This window comes from Chaetomium globosum, genomic scaffold (assembly GCF_000143365.1).
Source record: "Chaetomium globosum CBS 148.51 scaffold_1 genomic scaffold, whole genome shotgun sequence".
NCBI lineage: Eukaryota > Fungi > Ascomycota > Sordariomycetes > Sordariales > Chaetomiaceae > Chaetomium > Chaetomium globosum.
Window position 1 is genome coordinate 2791358 of NT_165976.1, and position 20290 is coordinate 2811647.

At 54.2% G+C, this 20290-nt stretch overlaps 5 protein-coding genes across 5 annotated transcripts; 3 read left to right on the forward strand and 2 right to left on the reverse strand.

Annotated features, from left to right (window-relative positions):
• Positions 1 to 498: 498 nt before the first annotated feature.
• On the reverse strand, positions 499 to 943 carry CHGG_00908 (uncharacterized protein; the record flags this gene model as incomplete). Its single annotated transcript, XM_001220128.1, has 3 exons — positions 499 to 537; positions 617 to 645; positions 835 to 943. The coding sequence occupies 3 exons, from the start codon at positions 941 to 943 to the stop codon at positions 499 to 501; spliced, it is 177 nt and encodes a 58-aa protein (XP_001220129.1).
• Positions 944 to 1137: 194 nt separating this feature from the next.
• CHGG_00909 (uncharacterized protein) lies at positions 1138 to 3155 on the forward strand (the record flags this gene model as incomplete). Its single annotated transcript, XM_001220129.1, has 5 exons — positions 1138 to 1676; positions 1733 to 1890; positions 1942 to 2168; positions 2242 to 2632; positions 2698 to 3155. 5 exons carry the CDS (start codon positions 1138 to 1140, stop codon positions 3153 to 3155), a joined length of 1773 nt encoding a protein of 590 aa, XP_001220130.1.
• A 1102-nt stretch (positions 3156 to 4257) lies between these two features.
• CHGG_00910 (uncharacterized protein) lies at positions 4258 to 8681 on the forward strand (the record flags this gene model as incomplete). The annotated part of the gene is made up of 6 exons (XM_001220130.1): positions 4258 to 4300; positions 4353 to 4491; positions 4554 to 5425; positions 5485 to 5704; positions 5758 to 7888; positions 8130 to 8681. 6 exons carry the CDS (start codon positions 4258 to 4260, stop codon positions 8679 to 8681), a joined length of 3957 nt encoding a protein of 1318 aa, XP_001220131.1.
• Positions 8682 to 9802: 1121 nt separating this feature from the next.
• CHGG_00911 (uncharacterized protein) lies at positions 9803 to 14035 on the forward strand (the record flags this gene model as incomplete). Its single annotated transcript, XM_001220131.1, has 5 exons — positions 9803 to 9891; positions 9948 to 10822; positions 10880 to 11105; positions 11164 to 11169; positions 11257 to 14035. The coding sequence occupies 5 exons, from the start codon at positions 9803 to 9805 to the stop codon at positions 14033 to 14035; spliced, it is 3975 nt and encodes a 1324-aa protein (XP_001220132.1).
• Positions 14036 to 15224: 1189 nt separating this feature from the next.
• On the reverse strand, positions 15225 to 20050 carry CHGG_00912 (uncharacterized protein; the record flags this gene model as incomplete). The annotated part of the gene is made up of 6 exons (XM_001220132.1): positions 15225 to 17480; positions 17971 to 18006; positions 18069 to 18502; positions 18560 to 19436; positions 19554 to 19783; positions 19855 to 20050. 6 exons carry the CDS (start codon positions 20048 to 20050, stop codon positions 15225 to 15227), a joined length of 4029 nt encoding a protein of 1342 aa, XP_001220133.1.
• Between the last annotated feature and the right edge of the window lie 240 nt (positions 20051 to 20290).

Below are 20290 nucleotides of genomic sequence, written 5' to 3' on the forward strand. Positions count from 1 at the left end.
AAGTTTGCCACAAAAAAGTGCACGTTGCTTCGCCGTTGAGGAAGGCCTCGTTTAAACCATTGCCCAGCTGAAAATCCAACCTAGTCGCATCTGTACGTATACTGAATCGAATCGCAGGCCCCCTGAGAGTTGATGCCCTGGCTCCTGAGGGACGGGAGTTTAACTTTTTTTTTAACGCGTTGCGGGGCAGCAAGGTACGCTCATGGCGGGGCAAATCCGGAATCCTAGCCAAGCCAGCCAAGCTCGGCCGGGGCCCGAACTTCCAGCCTGTTCGGCTAAGCATTTCATTCGCTCTTCTGCAACTTCCCAACTTCCCAGATGCAACTCTCAACCGCTGTGGTTGGACAAAATACGACTGGAGCACACGACCTACCCTGCCTCGCCCTGAACCTGCCTGAGCCTGCTTCAGCCTGCCTGCCAGTGCCAAACAAAGAGATGGAGAAAACATGCATCGGACTTTCTGAACAAGCAGCGCCAATTGGATTCCAGGTTCCGAAGTCAATCGGGGATGGTCGGCACCGAATGGCCGTCATCAAGCTGAGAGCACGAGGATAACAGAGGTGCCTCCAGAGTCCAGAGTGTGCATGTCTCCATCCGGCTGTACGTCTGTACATACACGCAGCAGCACCCCCCGACTTCCAGGGGCTGTTAATCGAGTATCATCCGACAGCTAGCCCATGGCAAAGTCTCGGCTGCCGTAAATGGACCAACTGTATAAGTGCTTGAGCTGGCCGGTACCTCCACTCCATCAAGCTGAACCAGGGCAAGGAACTAGCTCTAGGTCGTATTTCTTTAAGAGCCCCCCGTGTTTGTCTTGGTTTTGAATCCTGTTACCTGTTCGTAGACCCGGAAACCCGGCTAGGACACCTGGAATTCCGTTCAAGCTCTTGCCAATCGTGGGAATCGAAACAAGGTTCGGGACCAGGTGCGGAGAGATTACCATTTCTGCGGTTTTATCCCACCCACTCCTCTTTATCAATGCATCCGCCTCCTTCCTCCGGATCCGTTCTGGACCGGGATATAAATCAAGTAGTCGAGGGTCCCAAACTTTCGGTTCAAACCCAAGCCATCTCCCACCAAACCGGACCTCAGAAACTACCCCCGACTCCTCCTTCTTCCTGCCCTTCCGAGCCAACCATGACGCCCGTCGAAGTCATGACGCAACCCAACGGCCACCCAGCGGCAGAGGCGCCCTTACTGTCCAGCGCCAACCCCTACACAGTTCGAGAACAACCGCTCGGATCAACCCGGCACATCCGCATCGTGGGCATCGGCGCCGGAGCGAGCGGGCTGAACCTGCTCCGGACCCTGCGGCTCAACCTCAGCGACTATGAAGTCACCATCTACGAGAAGAACACCGACGTGGGCGGCACCTGGCTCGAGAACCGCTACCCCGGCTGCCGGTGCGACGTCCCCAGCCACAGCTACCAGTTCTCGTGGCGGCAGAAGAAGGACTGGGCCAACTTCTTCGCGGGGGCCGAGGAGATCGGAGCTTACCTGTGTCAGGTGTGCGACGAGGAGGGCATGAGGGACTCGATCAAGACTTCTCACCAGGTAGTTCGGGCGGAATGGAACGAGCAGGGTGGGCAGTGGGAGTTGACGGTTCGGAATTTGGAGACGGGCGAGGAGTTTAGTGACCACGCCACCTTCCTCGTGGACGGGTCGGGGATTTTGAAGTAAGCGGTGGTTGTTGTGTCCGATGGGAAGTTGGTGTACTGACAGTGAGGAATAGCAACTGGAGGTGGCCAGAGGTTGATGACCTCGACGCCTTCCAGGGAAGCCTAATCCATACCGCGCAATGGCCGAAGGACTTTGACCACACGGGCAAGACGGTTGCTGTCATCGGCAATGGCTCGAGCGGCATCCAGGTGCTACCCGCGCTCCAACCAGGTGAGCACCCACTCAGAATGATCATTAACAACGAGAGCTAATAACGTCCAGGGGCTGAGAAACTGTACCACATCCTCCGGACACCCACTTGGGTACTACCACCCAGGATACAAGCATGGAAAGTCATGGGCCAGGCGGGGGAGATTCTCAGCAAGATCCAGATGGACGCCCTGGAAAACTTTTCCCAAGAGACGATCGACAAGTTCCAGTCCGACCCCGAGTTCTACCGCGAGTTTGTGAAGAAGATCGAGGTGGAGGTGAACAATGCGTTCCCCGTGGTAAGTGATCTTCTTCCCGTGCCGCATTGCTGCTGTCCGTCCCTGGCTAACAGGCTGCTAGGTCCTCACACAGAGCCCCGTGCAAGCCTTCGCGCGCGCAAAGGTCAGCGAGTACATGACGGCCATGCTCGGAGGGAATCAAGAGCTCTGCAAAATGCTCATACCCGACTACCCGCTCGGGGCAAGGAGAATGACCCCCGGACACAGTTACCTCCAAGCGCTGACCAAACCCAACGTCGAGCTAAGGAGATCCGGGATCAAGAGGTTCGTGGCGGAGGGCATCGAGCTCGAATCGGGCGAGGTCCTCAAAGTCGACGCCATCATCTGCGCCACGGGCTTCAACACCTCCTTCCGCCCGCGCTTTCCCATCATCGGCCGCGACGGCAACCTACAAGACCGATGGGCCAAGGAGACACCCAAGGCATACATGTCGTGCGCCGTAGCCGGCCTACCAAACTACTTCAGTACGCACCCCCCCTTCACCCCCCTCAACCTCAACCCCCCAACTAACCCTTCACCTCCCACGCAGCCTTCCTCGGCCCCAACGCCCCCATCGGCCACGGCAGCGTCTTCACGCTCAGCGAGCACATCGCCAAGTACATCGTCCGGGCGATCCACAAATGCCAGACCGAGGGGATCCAAGCCCTAGCCCCCTCGCAAGCGGCTGTCGACGACTACTTTGCGCACATCTCGGCCTTCATGCCACGCACGGCATGGAGCGCGCCCGGGAACCGTTCCTGGTTCAAGGATGGCCGCGTGGACGGGCCGGTGACGGCGCTGCATCCGGGCAGTCGGGTGCATTTTTTTCATATGTTGGAGGGGTTTCGCGGGGAGGATTGGGAGTTTGTTTATTTGGAGTCGGGGGCGGAGGGAAAGAGTAGGGGGGGGAATCGGTTTGCGTATTTGGGGAATGGGTTCTCGAGGAGGGAGTTGGAACCCGAGGGGGATACGGCGTGGTATTTGGATGAGGAGGGGTTTCGGGGGTAGGGTAGAGGGGAGGGGGTAGTCGAGGGAAGGTCGGTGAGAAGGGGTATGAGTGAGGGCGATGGGATGTGAGATTATGGCTGGCTGTGGGGAGTGTGAATCTGGTTCCTTTTTTTTGAGGGAGGCCGTCTTGGGATCTATCTAGGTACATTGGTTTGGGCATCGTTCCCAGCTTTTCTGTGTTAATGGGATGGGGTGGTGGCGGTGGCTCTTGTGTGGTTAGAGAGAGGAATAACAACCGCGATGAGGCACAAAAGGGATACATGGGATTCTGACATGAAATGAAAGTCAAATGAGACGAATCAACCAATATTTTATGAGATACATACCTCCATCATGATACCAACTCGTTTGCCCGCTTGCTTGCTTCGGGTGTGTGTTTTTATCGGCCTGGGGGCCAGGCCCCTGTATTTCCGGGCACGAAACCAACCTCGCTCTGGTTACAGGGGGCGGTGCGCGCCGCCATAAGCTCCCATGAGGTCCTTTCTGCCTACGCACAACCACACCGCGGCCAACAGCAGCTTGGAGAGCGTACCGATGCAGTGGAACGCATGACAGCCTGATGCAAAAAGAGGGGTGTGGTAAAGTATCTGTACATATTTCTGTGGATTTTGTGATTGCTCTCTCGGTGGTGCGTCCAATATTTGACAGTTTCCAGGTTCTACTCGATCCGATTCGTCACGACGATGTTGGAAGCAGGTGGCCGTCGGCATGGCGGTGAGGTGGTGAAGCTCGCTGGATGATTGGAGTTCACTATGGCCCAACAACACGGATCCCCAGTAGATGGGGATGAGGCACAAGAGCTCAAAGAACTCTCTTGTCGGTCTGTATGGTTGTACAGGGACCTGTCATGCCGCGGCTTCTGCATGTTGGGCGCTGCGACGGACCCCGGCGCTACCGATGCGCTTCCCATTGGAGGGTCGTATTGAAGCCCACAAGGACGCCTCTTTCAGTATAACCCTCCCGCTGAACCCGGTTGCTTGGGGCTGTGGCCATTCCCACCGGCCATCTCTCTCCATGCCGCACTCCTATGGATCTATGACACTCCCAGTGTCGTGCAAGGCGACTTCAGATCAACTATTCAGCGAGGAGGGCGAGGCTAGCCATGGCACCTAGTGGAGATGAGGCCGTTAACCTCCTCTCTCTCGGTGGGTCACGTTGTTTTTCTCATAATCTAACACAGTAACTGATCTTGTATAGATGGCGGCGGTGTTCGGGGAGTCTCCTCGCTCGTCATTTTGGATGCCATCATGACCAAAATGAAGGACAAGTACAATCTTGATGAGATTCCCAAACCATGCGACTATTTTCATATGATTGCCGGAACCAGCACTGGAGGGTAAGCTATTAGAGGACATGAACATGTTAAAGGGCGTGACAACGGCTTACCTTACTACCCAGGCTCATCGCGATTATGCTGGGACGATTACGCATGTCAACCCGAGAGGCCTTGGACGAATATGACAACTGCGCCGCCAAGATCTTCTCGAAGAGTAACCGCAAGAAATGGAGCGTCTCAGAAAGATTTCGGGCCACTGCGCTTCAAGAAGCTGTCGAGGGCATCGTCAAGGCACGCGGTCTAGGGGAAACCATGTGGGATCCTGAGCGCCCCGACAAAGGGAAAGCAATCGTCTGTGTCATGCCATCCAAGAGCATTGAGGACGCCCGGGTAGTACGTTCTTTTCCGGGAGACCCGGGCGAGCCGCAGTGGGACAGGAACATCACCATCTGGCAGGCCGCGAGAGCTACCACGGCAGCCTCATCTTTCTTCAAACCACAAAAGCTAGGCGACGGGCCCGAAGCGCAGACATACATCGACGCAGCCATCGGCGCCAATAACCCCATCAAGTACCTCTTGGATGAAGCAGTACTTGAGTTTGGGACGGGTCGGCGTCTCGGTTGTGTTGTTAGTATCGGCACCGGTACCCGCCATATCGAGTTGGGAAGAGCCATTACGGGTCTGAAGAACTTTGTTCAAGCCCCTGGCTGGTACATTCATCTGATCAAAGCATTAAAGTCTAAGGCGACCGACGCCGAGGAAGCCCATCGCCAACTGCAGTCGAGGCTGGTCCGCTTTCCTGGCTCCTATTTCCGGTTCAACGTCCCAGAAGCGGCCGAGAAGGTCGGCTTGCACCATTACGAGAAGATGCCCGAGCTGAAATCGTTGACAGCGGGTTATCTTGGCGAGAGAGCAATCAGCGAGCAGGTTCAGAAGATAGCAGAGGTCTTGAAAACAGACGTGTTCCACCACGGCCTTATGCTCGGCCACCTCAGTACGGAGCTTGTTGGTCTTGGAAAATTCATCGTTTGCGTTATGCTAATGCTCCAATAGGTCTCGACGAAGAGCAAGTGATCTTATCGAACCCGATCCAGAAACTAGGAATGTCAAGCTCTTTCTTCACCGGGCGGCAAGACATCCTGCAAAGCCTTGACTCCCTTTTCTCTGAGCGCAATACAGGAGGAAAGCCGCGCCGAGAGTGCTTACTACACGGAATGGGCGGTGTCGGTAAGACACAAATCGCACTGAAAGTCGGTGAGGTTTTCGAGGACAGGTATGTGCCTTCTGGTTCCCCCTAGTTATGCAACCTCACTGACTGTATGACAGATTCAAGTACATTTTCTTCATTGACGGATCGATGCCTTCGACAATCTGCCAGAGTTATGCCCAAATCTGCAAGCGGCACAATCTAGGACACGGCAGTACCGAAGCCATGGAAATCCTTGCGATGCAATGGATGGAAGAGCTGACAGAAGAATGGCTGATGATCTTCGATGACTGCAACTTGGTTGACCGGCGAAGCCACCTCCCTGGCAGAGGCAAGGGGAACATTATCTACACCTCTCGGTTGACATCGCTCAAGCACGGCCTACCCCCTGATTGCGTTTTTGAGATCACGCCATTCGGTGTACCCGACGCCGTCGAGCTTCTCCAGAGAGCGTCTGGCTTCCAAGGCGATCCTGAAGTCCACCCGGACGCCGCCTTGGCCGAAGATATTGTGAAGGAGCTGGGGTGTCTCCCGCTGGCCATCGACAAAGCAGCAGCGTCTATCAGGGATGGGATGATGTTAGATTACTATCTCACGGGTCTTCGGACTCGCAAGGTTGGCATTCTCCACGACCCCCGCTTCAAGGACAAAAACGTTGAGAACCCGACAGTCTATGCCGCCCTAGAACTTTCTTACGCCGCCATGGAGGCACGGCGGCGCCGTGGAGGGAGGCAATTCGCCGGCCGTTCCGCCGTGGTGGCTCTCAAGTTATTGGGGGTGCTTTGCTTCTACCACTACAAAGACTTTCCGATCACAGCCCTAGAGAGCGCGGCTAAGGAACGGTACAAGCGTAAGGCACATTTGGTTTACCCGCTAAGCAAGATCATGGAGCCCCCCGACTCGGATCTCGACTGCATGCTGGAGGTCAAGGAGGACGGGAGCTGGGATGTGAACTGGGTATCAGTGGGGTTGAAGGTTCTGGAGACCTTTTCCCTCGTCAAGCGTGATCGCAAGACATCCACTGTATCGATGCACGTCTTGGTCCACAGCTGGGCCCGACACCGAATGGAGCAAGATATGTACCTTCGATACTGCCTAGTAGCCAAGATCATCCTCAGTGAGTCGATTGTGCTCTCATGGAGATGGCTCGACAAAACAGATGCCCGGTTGATGGGTCCGCATGCTGCCGCGTGCTTGGTGCGTCGATCGAAAGAGCTGCAACACGATGAGTACGAGGCCCAATTGCAGCTAAAAAGGGGGTGGATGTATGAACTGAACAAGGGATTTGAGGATGCCGAGAGAGAATTTCTCAAGTGCATGCGTTTCTGGAAAGTGGAACAAGGCAACGATTCCTGGAGCGTTATCAACACTCTACAACGGTTGGCCGCGCTCTACCATGAGATGGGCCGTTTGGGGGATGCTGAAATGGCTTACTTGGAAACCGCCAACAGAATGCACAAGAGGATCAAGGAATGTGAGGATGCCATGGCGGCTGTGGAAGAGGCCGAACAAAACGCAGTTTCCCAGGACCCTTCTTCTGAGGCTCGATCGACTTGCGATCCAGAAAACCTCCCTCAAAAGCCGTCACAGATGAGGAACCGCTCATCCAGAACCCTCAGGCGGCTCCTAGAGAACAGTCGGGACGGCTTCTCGAAAGGGAAAGAGGTGGTCAAACCCACCGATCTAAGCCCACCACCGGAACAGATAGTCGCGAAAACAGAAAGACCACAACCTCCTGACGACATTGACCAACTCTGGACACGATACAATATTCTTCACGGAAAGCTAGCGAAGGTGTATATGGATCAGGACAGGTACGGCATGGGCAAGCGCATGCTCCTCAAAGCTGCCGAGAACCTCGAGAGTTTGCTGCCAGAAGACGACCCGGAGCTCCTGAGGGTCCAAAATGAGGCAAGATCGATCACAACGCCTGGGGACTACAAGTTTTGGGCGAAGCGTCTGAAGCACTGGTATGCCCTTGAGGATGAACCAGATAATGCTGAGTATCGGGACCCCGAGGTTGGGTGGCAGCTCATGGTTGCGTACGCCGATTGTCTGCTCAAAAACAAGATATATGACGAGGCATACCGGCGGTACTGTGAGGCGAAAGAGATCTTCGAGCGAATCTATGGGCCCTACGACAAGAAGATACTGGAAATCTTACGTCGCATGGTCGTTTGCAAGATAGAAGCCAACGATGGTGACCTTGCGGTGGGAATCGCGAGAGAGTGCCTCGGCCGGTCAAGGCGGGTCTATGGAGAGTGCCACCAGGAGACGGCGCTGGCTTTGGAAAGACTCTGGGAAGCCCGCTTCTTCCAGACGCTCGAAAGCGATGATGAAGGGAGAAAAGATTCTACGCGAGGCTCTCACCAGGGCAGAGGAAGCCCTTGGTCTCACCCATTCTATAACGAGTCGGATTCGGCACAGGCTGCGGCTGGTAACGCGAGACCAGAAGAAACCAGTTGCATTTCCGACAAGACTTTTGGTCAAGTCAACGTCGATGGATGAGGCATGGAAAGAGTCTAAAGCCGAGTTGGAAGTCATGAAGGCCGAGCTTGGGGAAGATCATATCCTGGTCAAGCGCTTTACCCGTTTTGTGGGCAATGGTCCAGCAAAAACCCGCGAGGAGCAACTTAAAAAGCTTTCTGAGTGCTTTGGCCCGGACAGCACATTGGCCAAACAATGCCAGAAAGATATCGAGGACGAGAGGCAGACCACCTTAGCTGAGGCTAAAGACCAAGATGACCAAATCAACCCTGCTAAGCCTCGTCGTCGTATCTATCTTTGCGCCTGCGGTGAACTCGAACATGCGGAGGGATCGTGGCAGAACGAGGCCCATGGAAACGAGGCAGCTCAGTCCGGCAACAAAGAGTGCAGTGTTCGTGATGGAGGGGATGGCGAAAGGCCGCAGTCAAAGGTGTGGGACGCCCCACGAGATTCGGGAGAAGACCTACCGACGGCAACGACGCCTCTGAATAAAATAAAGGGCTATGACAAGGACCGGTGGCTAAATATACCTATGTATTTTGCTGGCATGTACTAGACTAACAGTATATGATACCAGACAATTATAGATGGCGTTTCATTCGTCTCCCCTCGCGTGCCTAGTATCGTCACGGTCTGGTGTGAGCTAGGCGACGCGGCGTTGAGGAGATCCTGGAGTCGAAATGGCCATCTTTTATTAGAAAAACTTGTCAGATTATGGTTGAGGAGAGCTAGCCATGGCAAAAGGCGCGGCACTAAGATCCAAGGGTTTGATCTTAGAAAGAAGAAGGCCAGAGACAGCAGACTAAATTCCTCTTGATGGCCGGATTCTGGAACTTATCAAGAACGAGCCCAGCAACGGCCAGTGTAGACGAGGGGACAAGTGGTGATTGAGTGTATTTTTGAACGTCAGGTGCACCTGGGACTGCCGCCGAGGCTACTTAGTCGTCTAACTCACTTTTATATTTGTCTTTCGGTAGTCCGACATCGCCGACTCAACCTTCACCTCCTCATCCTATCCCGGCTGGTGGACCTAGGTCGGTAGGGACCTACTGAGTTAGCCAAAAAGCCGGAGGGCTTGCCTGAAGCTCAATACCGTGCAGAATGTTCGGGTAAACCATCCCTTAGCACGGACTGAGTGAGAGCTAATAAGGTTACAAATAAACCGGATGCCTCTGTTTCTCGTGCTACCGAGCCATTGGATTTCAGGGGCTGGATATGCATGAGCATGCAGATGTGTGACAGAAACTCGGGAGGTCCCAGGACCCCAGCGTCTGGTCACCGCCAAAATATGCAGGTCGATTTTAGCGGTTATGGGGCACTCGTTATTGGAGGGTTGCACTGCGCGTTGGCCCAACATGCTGCATGCCCAATCAACCTTGTCAGGGGGTATTAGGTATATGTATAATTGACGTTCCCTCGATCCAAGGCAGGGTTGCATTTCTCTCCTGATGAGCCACAAAACGTAGGTACCTGACAACATCCTACGGGTATGCCTGGAACTCATACAAACGCCGTCAATGCCAGCCAGAAACGATGAGGAAGCCATTAACCTCCTCTCTCTCGGTAGGTTCTGGCGCCTTTGCCGATATAGTCTTGGATTATGGAGACTCATGCTGACAGAAGCCAGATGGTGGGGGTGTACGAGGAGTGGCTTCACTACTCATATTACACGAAATCATGGTCCAGATCAAGGAGTCTTGCCGTCTTGAAACCATTCCCAAGCCCTGTGACTACTTCCATATGATTGGAGGCACTAGTACCGGAGGGTGAGTGAAAGCTCGAAAGGGGCTGCGCTGGCAACTCGTTGTTGATCTCGTTCTAGCTTAATTGCGATTATGCTCGGAAGGCTCCGCATGTCGACAGAGGAGGCTCTACGGGAATACGACGAGTGTTCCCAAAAGATCTTCTCCTCGAGCAACAAGAAGTGGACCACTGCCACTGAGAAGTACAAGGCCACTGCTCTCAAGATGGTCGTCGAGGATCTCGTCCGGCGGCGCAACATGGGCGAATACCTCCGAGACGCATCCCTTACTCACGATTCCAAAGGGCAATGTTTTGTCTGTGTCATGCCCGCCGAGAAAATTGGCGAACCTCGCCGGCTCCGGTCCTTTAGCACTCACGACACTGACCGTGACGGTTTTACTGTCAAGATATGGGAGGCCGCACGCGCTACCACCGCTGCTTCCGTCTATTTCAAGCCCATGACTGTCAAGGTTGGGCCGAGCGCCGAGGAATTCATAGATGCCGCTATAGGCTGCAACAATCCCGTCATCTACCTTCTCCAGGAAGCGGCGGCTCATATTGGGAAAGGCCGGCGGCTTGGTTGTCTCATCAGCATCGGAACAGGAACAAGGGTAGTTAGGATTGGGAGGGCATCGACGGGTATGAAGAACGTTGGGCAAGCACTGAAATTTGTGAAAGAACTGATTGGGACACTAAAAAACACTGCAACCGATGGCGAAGACGCGCATCGCCAGGTCCAGGAAAAGTTGGGCGACTACACGAACGCATACTTCCGCTTCAATGTTCCCGATGTCGCCGACAAGGTTGGGCTGGACAAGTATCTCCAGATTGGTACTCTTAAGGTTGCAACGGCGGCTTACTTGGCCCAACCTCTTGTTGCTGCTCAGATCCTGAACGCGGCCGACGGCCTGGGCCGTAACTCATCCGAGCATGGACTAACTCTTGGCCACGCCGGTAAGAAAGCCCACCTTATATTATTTTCAGTGTCGGGATACTGAATTGGGAAGCTAGCCGGCATCGATAAAGACCAAGTCATCTTGACTACGCATGAAGCTCGGTCGTTGGGTGACATCAACCGCTTCTTCATGGCGAGGGATGACATATTGGCCAAGCTGGACAATTGCTTCTTCTTACGAGATACCAAAGGCAAACCTCGACGGGAGTTCCTCTTGCATGGCATGGGTGGAGTGGGCAAAACCCAGATTGCCTTAAAGGCCGCTGACGATCTCGAGGAGAGGTATGTTCAAAGTACTTCTCGTCAGTGTTGAATTCCCCCCCTTCTAACCCGCAAATAGATTCACGTACGTCTTCCAGATCGACGGAACAACCGAACCGTCGGTGAGCCAGAGCTATGCTAGAATTTGCCAGCAATATTGTCCAGGGTATAGCCAAACAAGGGCCATTCCGTCAGGAACCATCGACGAGATGAAAGATGTGGCGCTGGAATGGATAGGAAAGCTGTCTGAAGAGTGGCTCATCATCTATGACAATCTCCCCGACAACGGCCGCCTAGCGCCAACTCTTCCACGCCGGAACACGGGCAACATCATCTATACTTCGCGATCCCAGGGGTTTCTGGCGGACCTCCCTGCAGAGTGCGTGTACGAGGTCAACTCATTCTCTGAAGAGGACGCAGTCGAGCTGCTCCTGAAGATCGCAGGCAACGAAAAATTTCGAACAAACGAGGAGGAAATGAAAGCGCTGCGGGCTAGTGTGGTCGAAGTCGGTGGTCTGCCCCTCGCCATCGAGGCTATGGGGTCAGTTCTGAGAAAAGGGGATTTCACCCCCCTCACGTACCTACAGAGATTCCGCAACCAGCAAAATAGGCCCGAGTTACTTAGTAAACAAAATGATGACGGCTCTTTACCGGCTCGTCCGGCACTGTATACCGCGCTCGACCTCTCCTATGACGCCCTCATCAGCCTCCGGAGGCGCGAGGGGCGCGGCGTTATGGGCACTGCCGCGCATAGCGCTCTGACGGCGTTGAACCTGCTCTGTTTCTACCACAATGAGGAGATCCCAGTCAGCATGATCGAGCGCTCAGCCGAGGAGCGGCAAAGATGGGGCAGTAATGGGGTCTACCCCCTTTCAAAACTTACCGACGATCCGTTTATGGATGCGACTAACCTGTTCACATGCAAGTACCCCAGCAAGAAATGGGATGCTCTCCATTTCAACTTGGGCGTGCAGATCCTCCAACAATTTTCCCTCGTCAAGCATTCACGGAAGAGAGACACTGTCTCGATGCATGTCATGGTGCAAGCCTGGGCCCAAGATAGGATGGCCAAAGAGACGAGGAAACGGCTAGCCCATGCTGCCAGGGCCATCCTTATTGAGTCAATAAAGCCGGGCTGGAATAGGTTGGACCAGGCATTTCTGCGGTTCCTACCTCCTCACTTGAACGCTTGCATGGCCCACGAGGCCGAATCCGTCGGCTATCACCACCAATACGAGGCTCACCTGGATTTCAAGCTGGGATGGTACTATTACCAACAGAAGCAGTTCTCTCTTGCCGTGGATCACTTACAGAGAATGCTGCCTGTATGGAAATGCAACACCGGTGGCTACAGCCAGACGGCAACTTTCGGTCTCTCGCTCTTAGCAAACGTCTACCACGAAATGGGCCGCATCGGCGACGCGGAGGCAGCGTATCTGGAACTGATTGAGATGTTGGACATGCGCAAAGACGACCTGCTGGGCGAGTACATGGAGCGGGAGGAGCGGATGGAGCGAACAAAGAAGGATCTGAAAAGGCAAGCTAGGTATCAGAGGGCAGCCCGCCTTCTCTTGTTCAAGTCAACCGACCAGAGTATCACAGACGACAGAGACCAGATCCTTAGCACACCAGACGCGGAGGATTCCGTTGTGAAGCGTGATAACGCACTCCCGCCGGTATTTAAGACGCTAGAGCAGAGCATGGAAAAAGTCGACGCTGCCACCGCTCGGGAACCCAAGGGGGAATCCCTACTGGAGTGGAACGACGAGGTGGGCCGTACCTATGCAGAGCTAGCAAGCATGCTGTTTGACTCAGGAAGACACAAAGATGGCAAAGAATATCTCAGAATGGCCATCGAAACAGTCAAGAAGTACGCCGATGAGCACGATTTTCAGGTCTGGTCCTGGGAGGACGAACTCATCCGCCGCTCGGGGGGTGCAGATCTGCCCCATTGGCTCCAACGCTACAAGGACCTCCGGGCCCTGCCACCTGATATCTACGGGAAGTTCCCAGGGCACGAATACGCCTTTGTGCTGTCGGTTGGTCTAGGGCAATCATATCTAGGGGCGGGCGACCTCAAAGGGGCCTATGAGGTCTACGCGAGTGAGCTCAAACGAGCCCCGCTGTTGTACGGGCCCAGCGATCCCAAGACGCTTTACCTGATGCGCGCCATGGCCGAGACTGCTTCCCACCGCGGTTTGTTTGAAGAGGCAAACCAGTTTGCCAGGAAGGCGGTGGAGCTGGCCAAGGTTGCGTATGGGCAATGGCACTACGAAACTGCCAGGTCCCTGAACACGCTAGCCGTTATCATGGTGCCTCAGACGTTGGACTTGGGTCAGGGTTCAGAACATTGGAATATCATGAAAGAAGCGTACGACACCGTACGGGTCGCCTTTTGGGAAGGGCATCCCATGGCTAAGAAACTCAAGCATCGGTTGGAGCTGTTTGCGGCCATGGAGGACGGCAATGGGGAGGCGAGCTCGGAGGCAACTCAACTATCGCAGGAGATTAAAGACAGGGTCTTCGCTGCCGGCACCCCGAAGTCGAAGAAGGAATGGATGGAAAAAGCGTCCGTCGCGTATGGGGAAATTTTGAGTGAGAGATATCGGACCCGGGAGAAGCTAGCGAACCCGCGGCTCCGACAGCAACAGGACACGAATTCGGGACTGCAATTTCTCGGAATCAGCGACCAAGCGGTACAAAATACATCGTCTATAGGAGGCGAAGAAGGAGAAGACGCCGAGGCACAAAGGAAGCGAAAGGGGAAAGGCAAGGAAATCACCCCACCGTCCCCCGTTTCCGAACCCGATCAAAATGTCATGGATGGAAGCGGCTCCAAACAGTTTACCGATATAACGAAAGAATCAATAGGTAGTGAACGGCAGCCAGACGTCAAAGGGAAAGGGAAGGCCGTGTGGGAGCCGACGGAAATGAGTCAGACGGTGAACTGAAGGAGGTAAAGAGAGAAGGCGACGAGGGGCTACTAGCAGACCTCGGCGGAGAGAAGCGCAACCTCCTCCGGGTGCTTGAATATGGGATCAACCTGGGAACTGACTAGAACACTGCTGAAAGCAGCATTAAATTGAGGCCTGGAATCTTCCCGGAAAGATGTCGATGACTTCCCATTAAAACCAAGCGTGCCTACTACATACATCCGTACCGCTCATGAATCTGAGCTTTGGCCTTCCGTACCGCGCTTCTGTATAGCTCTCATCAGCTCGTACAGTTGCCCAAGTTGCTCATCTATCCCCACGAGTTAGTGTAAGTGACGGAACCCGTTCGCTCAAGACATGGCAATGGAAAAGGAGACTAAAATTTCATACCACTCATCTTCGCAATCTTCCCTTGGTCGAGCTTCTCTCCGATCCAGGCGTCGCCTTCGATCTTCTGTGCGTAGAGCTGCCACTCTGTGAGGAATCCAATCTAAGACCAGGCACAAGGTAGTTAAGCTTCTGCGCTATCTCTAATACAATAGCTCTAAACTGACCAAATGGACCGGGTTCTCCACATCCCGATGGGCCCTAAACTCGGCCTTGATATACTCGTCTCCCAGCACCCGCATTTCGGACGGGAGGTGTTTCCTGTGGGCTCGAAAAAGACGTCGGTATAGGTATATTGGTGGTAGGAGAGCCATTGGGCCGGGTGACATGTTATTTGCCGAGGGCATTGCTGATGCCAAAAGGCGGAGGGAGTGTCTCATTGTGAGAGAACGGGTTGGTCCGTTTCTTCTGTTGCTCTTTTTTCTTTCGCTGGTTTTCCGAGCTTCCTTATGTCATTGCCCAAGGGTGCGCGTTATTTTCTCCTTCTAGTAAGTAGACGGTGGTGTTGGTTCCTGGGCTAGTGACATGTGTTGACGGGGAAAAGTCTAAGACGATCATCGACGATGTTGTGTTGGATGTTGAGGTTAGTTATCTTGAGCTCACAGCACGACCATTCAGGAGTTCACCAAGCGGGGTCCACACAGTGCGGACCCGGCCAGATATCGCTCCCCTTTCACATGTTTTCCGTTCGGTTCAATGAGTCGCGTTTAGGATTTCTGAGTCTCCATGTGTTCCTTACAATATGAATTTGGGCGGGGGAGACAAGTACGGAAACAGAATTATTAAGATTCACTCCAGGATAAGTCCTTGCCCAGTTCATCTACCCCTCAAGAGCTTCGGCTATCCACACGGCCTGGATGACGCTGACCTTCTTTGCGTAGTTCTTCTGCGTGTACACATGCTCCAAGAACATGATGGCCTCCTTCTTCTGTCCATGAATAACACTGGAGGGGTGTATTGCCACGACGTGTTTACCATGCGCCGTGACGTAGCTATTATCCGGTGCTAGGATCGCCGTCTTGATAGAGAACCCCGTCAGGAAGCACTTGAGGATTGCCGCCGCCAATTCAGGCGATAGTGGAGTGAACGGTTGCGGATCCGGAGGCGGCTGCTCCATCATGCCTTGCCGTACACACAGGCCGCGAAGTTGCTTCCGAATGTTCAGGGCCTGTTTCATGTTTCTGAGGTTGAGCTTGCGGTCCTTGCACCATTTGATTCGGTCGGTGTTCTCGGCTGAGTAGAGCTGCATCGTCGTTAGGTAGGTAAGGAGATCACCTTCGCGGCGAAAAAGCTCCTTCCGGTGCTCCTCAACTTCTTCCTTTGCCTCCTCCGTCCGAAGTTGAAGGAAGATGTCCTCACCGGACGTGATACATGAGATGATATCAATCGCCTCAAGCAAACAGTCGTACTTCGGGGACGCTGCTGCCATTATAACCCGGGCGTAAGGCGGCGAGACGGGAAACGATACCATCTTGCGCCCTACTTCCGTTATGGAGCCGTCGTCTGCGAGCGCACCGAGAATATGCAGATGTAAGAGGGCTTTCTCAACCGACTCAATCCCAGGTCTGTCCATCAGAGGGAAGGCCAAAACATCATCAATGCCTCTCGCTTTCATCGTGAGGATAGCGCTGAGGATGTCGGTCCGTAGAATCTCGGGAAGGTCAGTCTTGTAGAGCGTTTCGTATGTCTCTTCGGTATAAAGCCTGAAACATTTGCCAGGGCCTTCACGCCCTGCTCGACCAGTCCTCTGGATGGCAGAGGACTTTGAAATGGGCTTCGCGAGCAGCGACTCCATGCCCAGCCTTGGCCGGAACTGCTTCACCTTTGACTTCCCACAATCGATTACGTATCGTACGCCAGGCACGGTGACGGACGTTTCTGCGATGTTGGTAGCAAGGACAATTTTCCTTGTATGCCCGCCTTTGATCGGCTGGAAAGCCTCGTGCTGTGCCTCCATCGAGAGTTGGCCAAACAGCGGGAAAACCTTGACTTTTGGTAGTTTCGGCCCCAGTGTCGAGGCGTATTCCTCGATCAGTCTCTGGGCGGACTCGATCTCCTCTTGACCGGTGAGGAATGCCAATATGTCTTTTTTGCCATGTTTATCTGATAGGGCTTCTTCGGTGTGTAGCTTGAAAATGGTCTTCAGCAGCGCTTCCTGAATGTCCGGGACGGCTTTCGGCGTATGAACGATATCAACTGGAAATTGTCGTCCTTCGATTTGGAGATACTCAACCGAACTCTTTGGCCCAGCCACTGGATTGGAAGGTGCATTTGAGTTTTCGGGTTCTGTACCGGAGAAAAAGTTGGTGATCTTCTCGACATTGGCCGTGGCGCTCATGATGACAACTTTGAGCGGGATCCCGCCACGGCCAGCCTTGTCTCCGGAGATGATTTGCTTGAGAAATCCGGACAGCAGGTCGACATCCACGCTCCGCTCATGGATTTCATCGACTAGGATCGCGCTGTATTGCCTTAGGTGGGGGTCGCGAAGCAGCTCCTGGAGCAGCATGCCTTCGGTTAGATATTTGATCCTGGTCCCAGGCGGAACGCGGTGGTCGAAGCGAACAGAGTAGCCCACAAGGCCTTTCGAGGCGGGCCCCTTGCCTTCCCCGCCCGCATTTTGCGCATTGAGCGGCGTGCCTGCTTCTCGGGAGACACGGTGGGCAAGAGTCGTCGCGGCAACTCGCCTCGGCTGTGTGATCGCAATCATGCCTCCCACGTTGACCTCCTGCACTCCTTCGCCAGTCTGAACCTTTACTTTCCTCCTTTGACACCATTTTTCCTGGTATAGGAACTGTGGTACTTGAGTACTTTTGCCCGAGCCCGTCTCACCCACGAGGACTAGAACATCCTTTTGCCGCAAAATGCGGCGGATCTCTTCCTGCCGGGACCATAACGGTAGAGCCTGTCGTGTATCGAAATATTGGGGATCACCTGCAGGTGGCCTGGAAGGGATGGTTCCTCGAGAACTTGCCCCTTCAACATTCGAAGCTGGTGCGAGAGATGGTGGCAGCAGTGGTGTTGAGGAGTCAGTTTCCGGATTTGGTGCCAATGAGTTGGATTCGATCTTCGGTTTCTTAGATAGGTATCCGTCAAGGGATATTACTTTATTTCCAATCTTGACAACGTCGGCACTGCCGTCGCCTTTCCTTTTTTTCGGCATATCGGCCCTCCGTGTTGTCGCATGCGAAGAGCGAAGAGGGAAAGAATTTAATTGTGGAGCCAAGGCACATCGGGGCCTGTTTTGGGAGCGGGATTGGGTGGGAGGGGCCCCTGGAAACTTTCCAAAGCCACGCCAAAGACGAATAACTTGATACAACTTGGCCTGACATCACTTGCATGCTGGCGACTTGAGGAGAGTGTTCTCATAAGGACCAAAGATTGAACGACAGCGCAATGCTTTGTAATATTAACCCCTAGTTACAGTATAATGCTCGTGAACGGAGCGGATGGACGCCACGGAAAACCCTCGAGAAATCTCATTCCAACAATGGCAAGCTGCCATTTCATCACACAAGAAGCCCCTGTTCAAAGCATCATCATTTGTACCTGGTGTCAAGACGAACCCGCTGCTTTGTCACAGCGTCGCCAGCAGTCTCGACCTAGAATCTGTGTCAGTAACATGCTGTACCTAGGTCTGGTGAAATGAATGGCGGCCGCTTACCTTGTTTGTGATGCGGTCAAGCTGGGCATTTTGTTGTTCAAGCATGAACTTGTGGAACTCTGCCCCCTTTCGCAATTGTCTGCTCGCCTCCGTGAGTTGGTCCACGATTTCATCATGCTCCTCATTCTTTTCCCTCTGCTCGCCAGTGTCATCTTCGAACTCCCATTTGGAGGACTCCGTTTTGCTGGTAGCACCAAGAAGCACCTTGGGCCTAGCAGCCTCGAGCTGTTGTTCTCTGGCCTGCCACTTCCGGGCAAGGTCTTGCTCCTCTTGCCTCACCTGTTCAAGCTGCGCTTCGTTTTGCCGTTCAATGTTCATCTTTTTATCTTCCCGCATCGCAGTTCTCGCTTTGCTGTTGGCGACAAAGTTGAACATTGACGTATTGGCCGCATTCAGGCTGTCTATGTTTACACCGCTAATATCCGCTTGGGCCTCTGCAGCGTCGCGTCAGTCACCGGTCAACAACAGCGGTTCAAGCCTAGGGAAATTACTTGTCCTGTTCGCGTTCCTTTCAATCTGGTTAAACGCCTCGGTGTTCCGAAGAAGGTGGCCAGATATGGCCTCCATCTGTTCATTGGCCTGGGTCGCCATGGCTAAGGCGCGTCGCCCAGATTGGTTTGTCGCCTCCTGCTCTGCCAAGATCTGGGATTTCAGATCGTCCACTTCGGCTTGTTCCCTTTCTTCTGCGGTCATCGCCTGCGATTCACCATATTGCATGGAGGGATCGTAAGCCGCGCCTGCCTGCCCCGGCACGGACCCAGCAGTCTGCTTGGAGGGGCCATTGTAGTTGTCGAACAGGCCCCCGCTCCCTGTGCCTCCCAAATTTCCGTAACCTCCCTGCTGTTGTGAAGAGGGGCCAGCAGAGTTGCCATACGATGATGGCGCAGGTTCGAACCGATTTTTCCCAACGCCGTCCGAAGCACCATATTTCTCCCTTGGGAATCCGGTACCCATCGACGGGCTGGAAGTGTTGGAGGGGAGGACGGGGGTTCCGGCTGCGGAGCCAAGCGAGGGGCTGTAGGCAGAATACTGGGAAGGCTGGGGCGAGTATTGTGGTGGGGGGGGCTTGTCGTTTCCAAAGCCTGGCCCGGGGGCTACTCTGCCCGGAAGGCCGCCGGGGCGGGGACCGGTCGGCAAACCGGACGGTTGGCCTTGAGGGCGTTGCGTGGCATACTGGTTGTCATTGTATTGAGAGTTGTTGTACTGGGTGTACTGATCGTATTGCGGAGGAGGGGAGGACTGGGCGGGAGATTGGGCAGCAGGCTGCTGAGCGTAAGGGTTCGACTCCGGCTTCTCCTTCTCTGACTTCTTAAACAAGGACCCGAATCTCCCCATGATGGAACGAAACCCGCGATTCTTCGGAGACGACTAGAAATGGTTAGAACAAGAGAACAAACAGAACGTGCAAGCAGCCCTTGGAACGGGACGAAAAGAAGAAGAGTGTTGAAAGTTCAGGGGCCAGGAAGTATCTTGAATGCGAAAGACCGGTGGGGTTAGGTGGGACTTGGGCGGTGGATGCCGGACAGCTGCATCCTGACGGCCAGTGTCTTGGGTCCGTTCCAGATTCTGACCCATCGGGTAAAAATGGAACGCTCCTGGCAGCGCGGCCCACCCCCTGCTTCGCAATGCTGACGACCCTTGGCCCCAGCTCCTCGCCGCAGTCTTGGGCGCAGACAGGCGCAGTGACGACGCACCACCCATGAGCCACTGCGTTCCTCACCCGACGGTGTCTTGTACCAAGAAGCATCTGGGATCCAAATAATTGTCAATGTGGCAGACAGCTAACTTGCCTTTTTCGTCTTGTCCGCTTCCTGCGGGGCCTTCTTCGCAAAACCCCAGCAGTGCCATCTTAGCCATCTTGACCATCTTCGCTTCTCCCCCTCTTTCTCTTGCGCTCTCAACGCCTCCGATTCTCGGGATTCGAGTTGCCATTCGTCCTTCGGCGGGGGTGGGGAATGATCCCCAGGCGGATACACCGCCATCTTGGCTGTTTTGGCGTGGATTCAATATGCGACTTGCATCGTTGGCTGAATGATCTCCAGCCTTTTCTTAATGGAGATGCGGTGTGCGATGTTCTTAATAGACTTTGCTCTTGCCTCCCTTCTTTGCTGTAAAATAAGCTGGGAATGTTGCCGTCAATTGTCGGTATTTTCTTTCTTCGTGGGGTTGATGCTAGATTGACGTTAAACTGCGACTTGCAATCGGGTAGTGGAGGCAGCAAA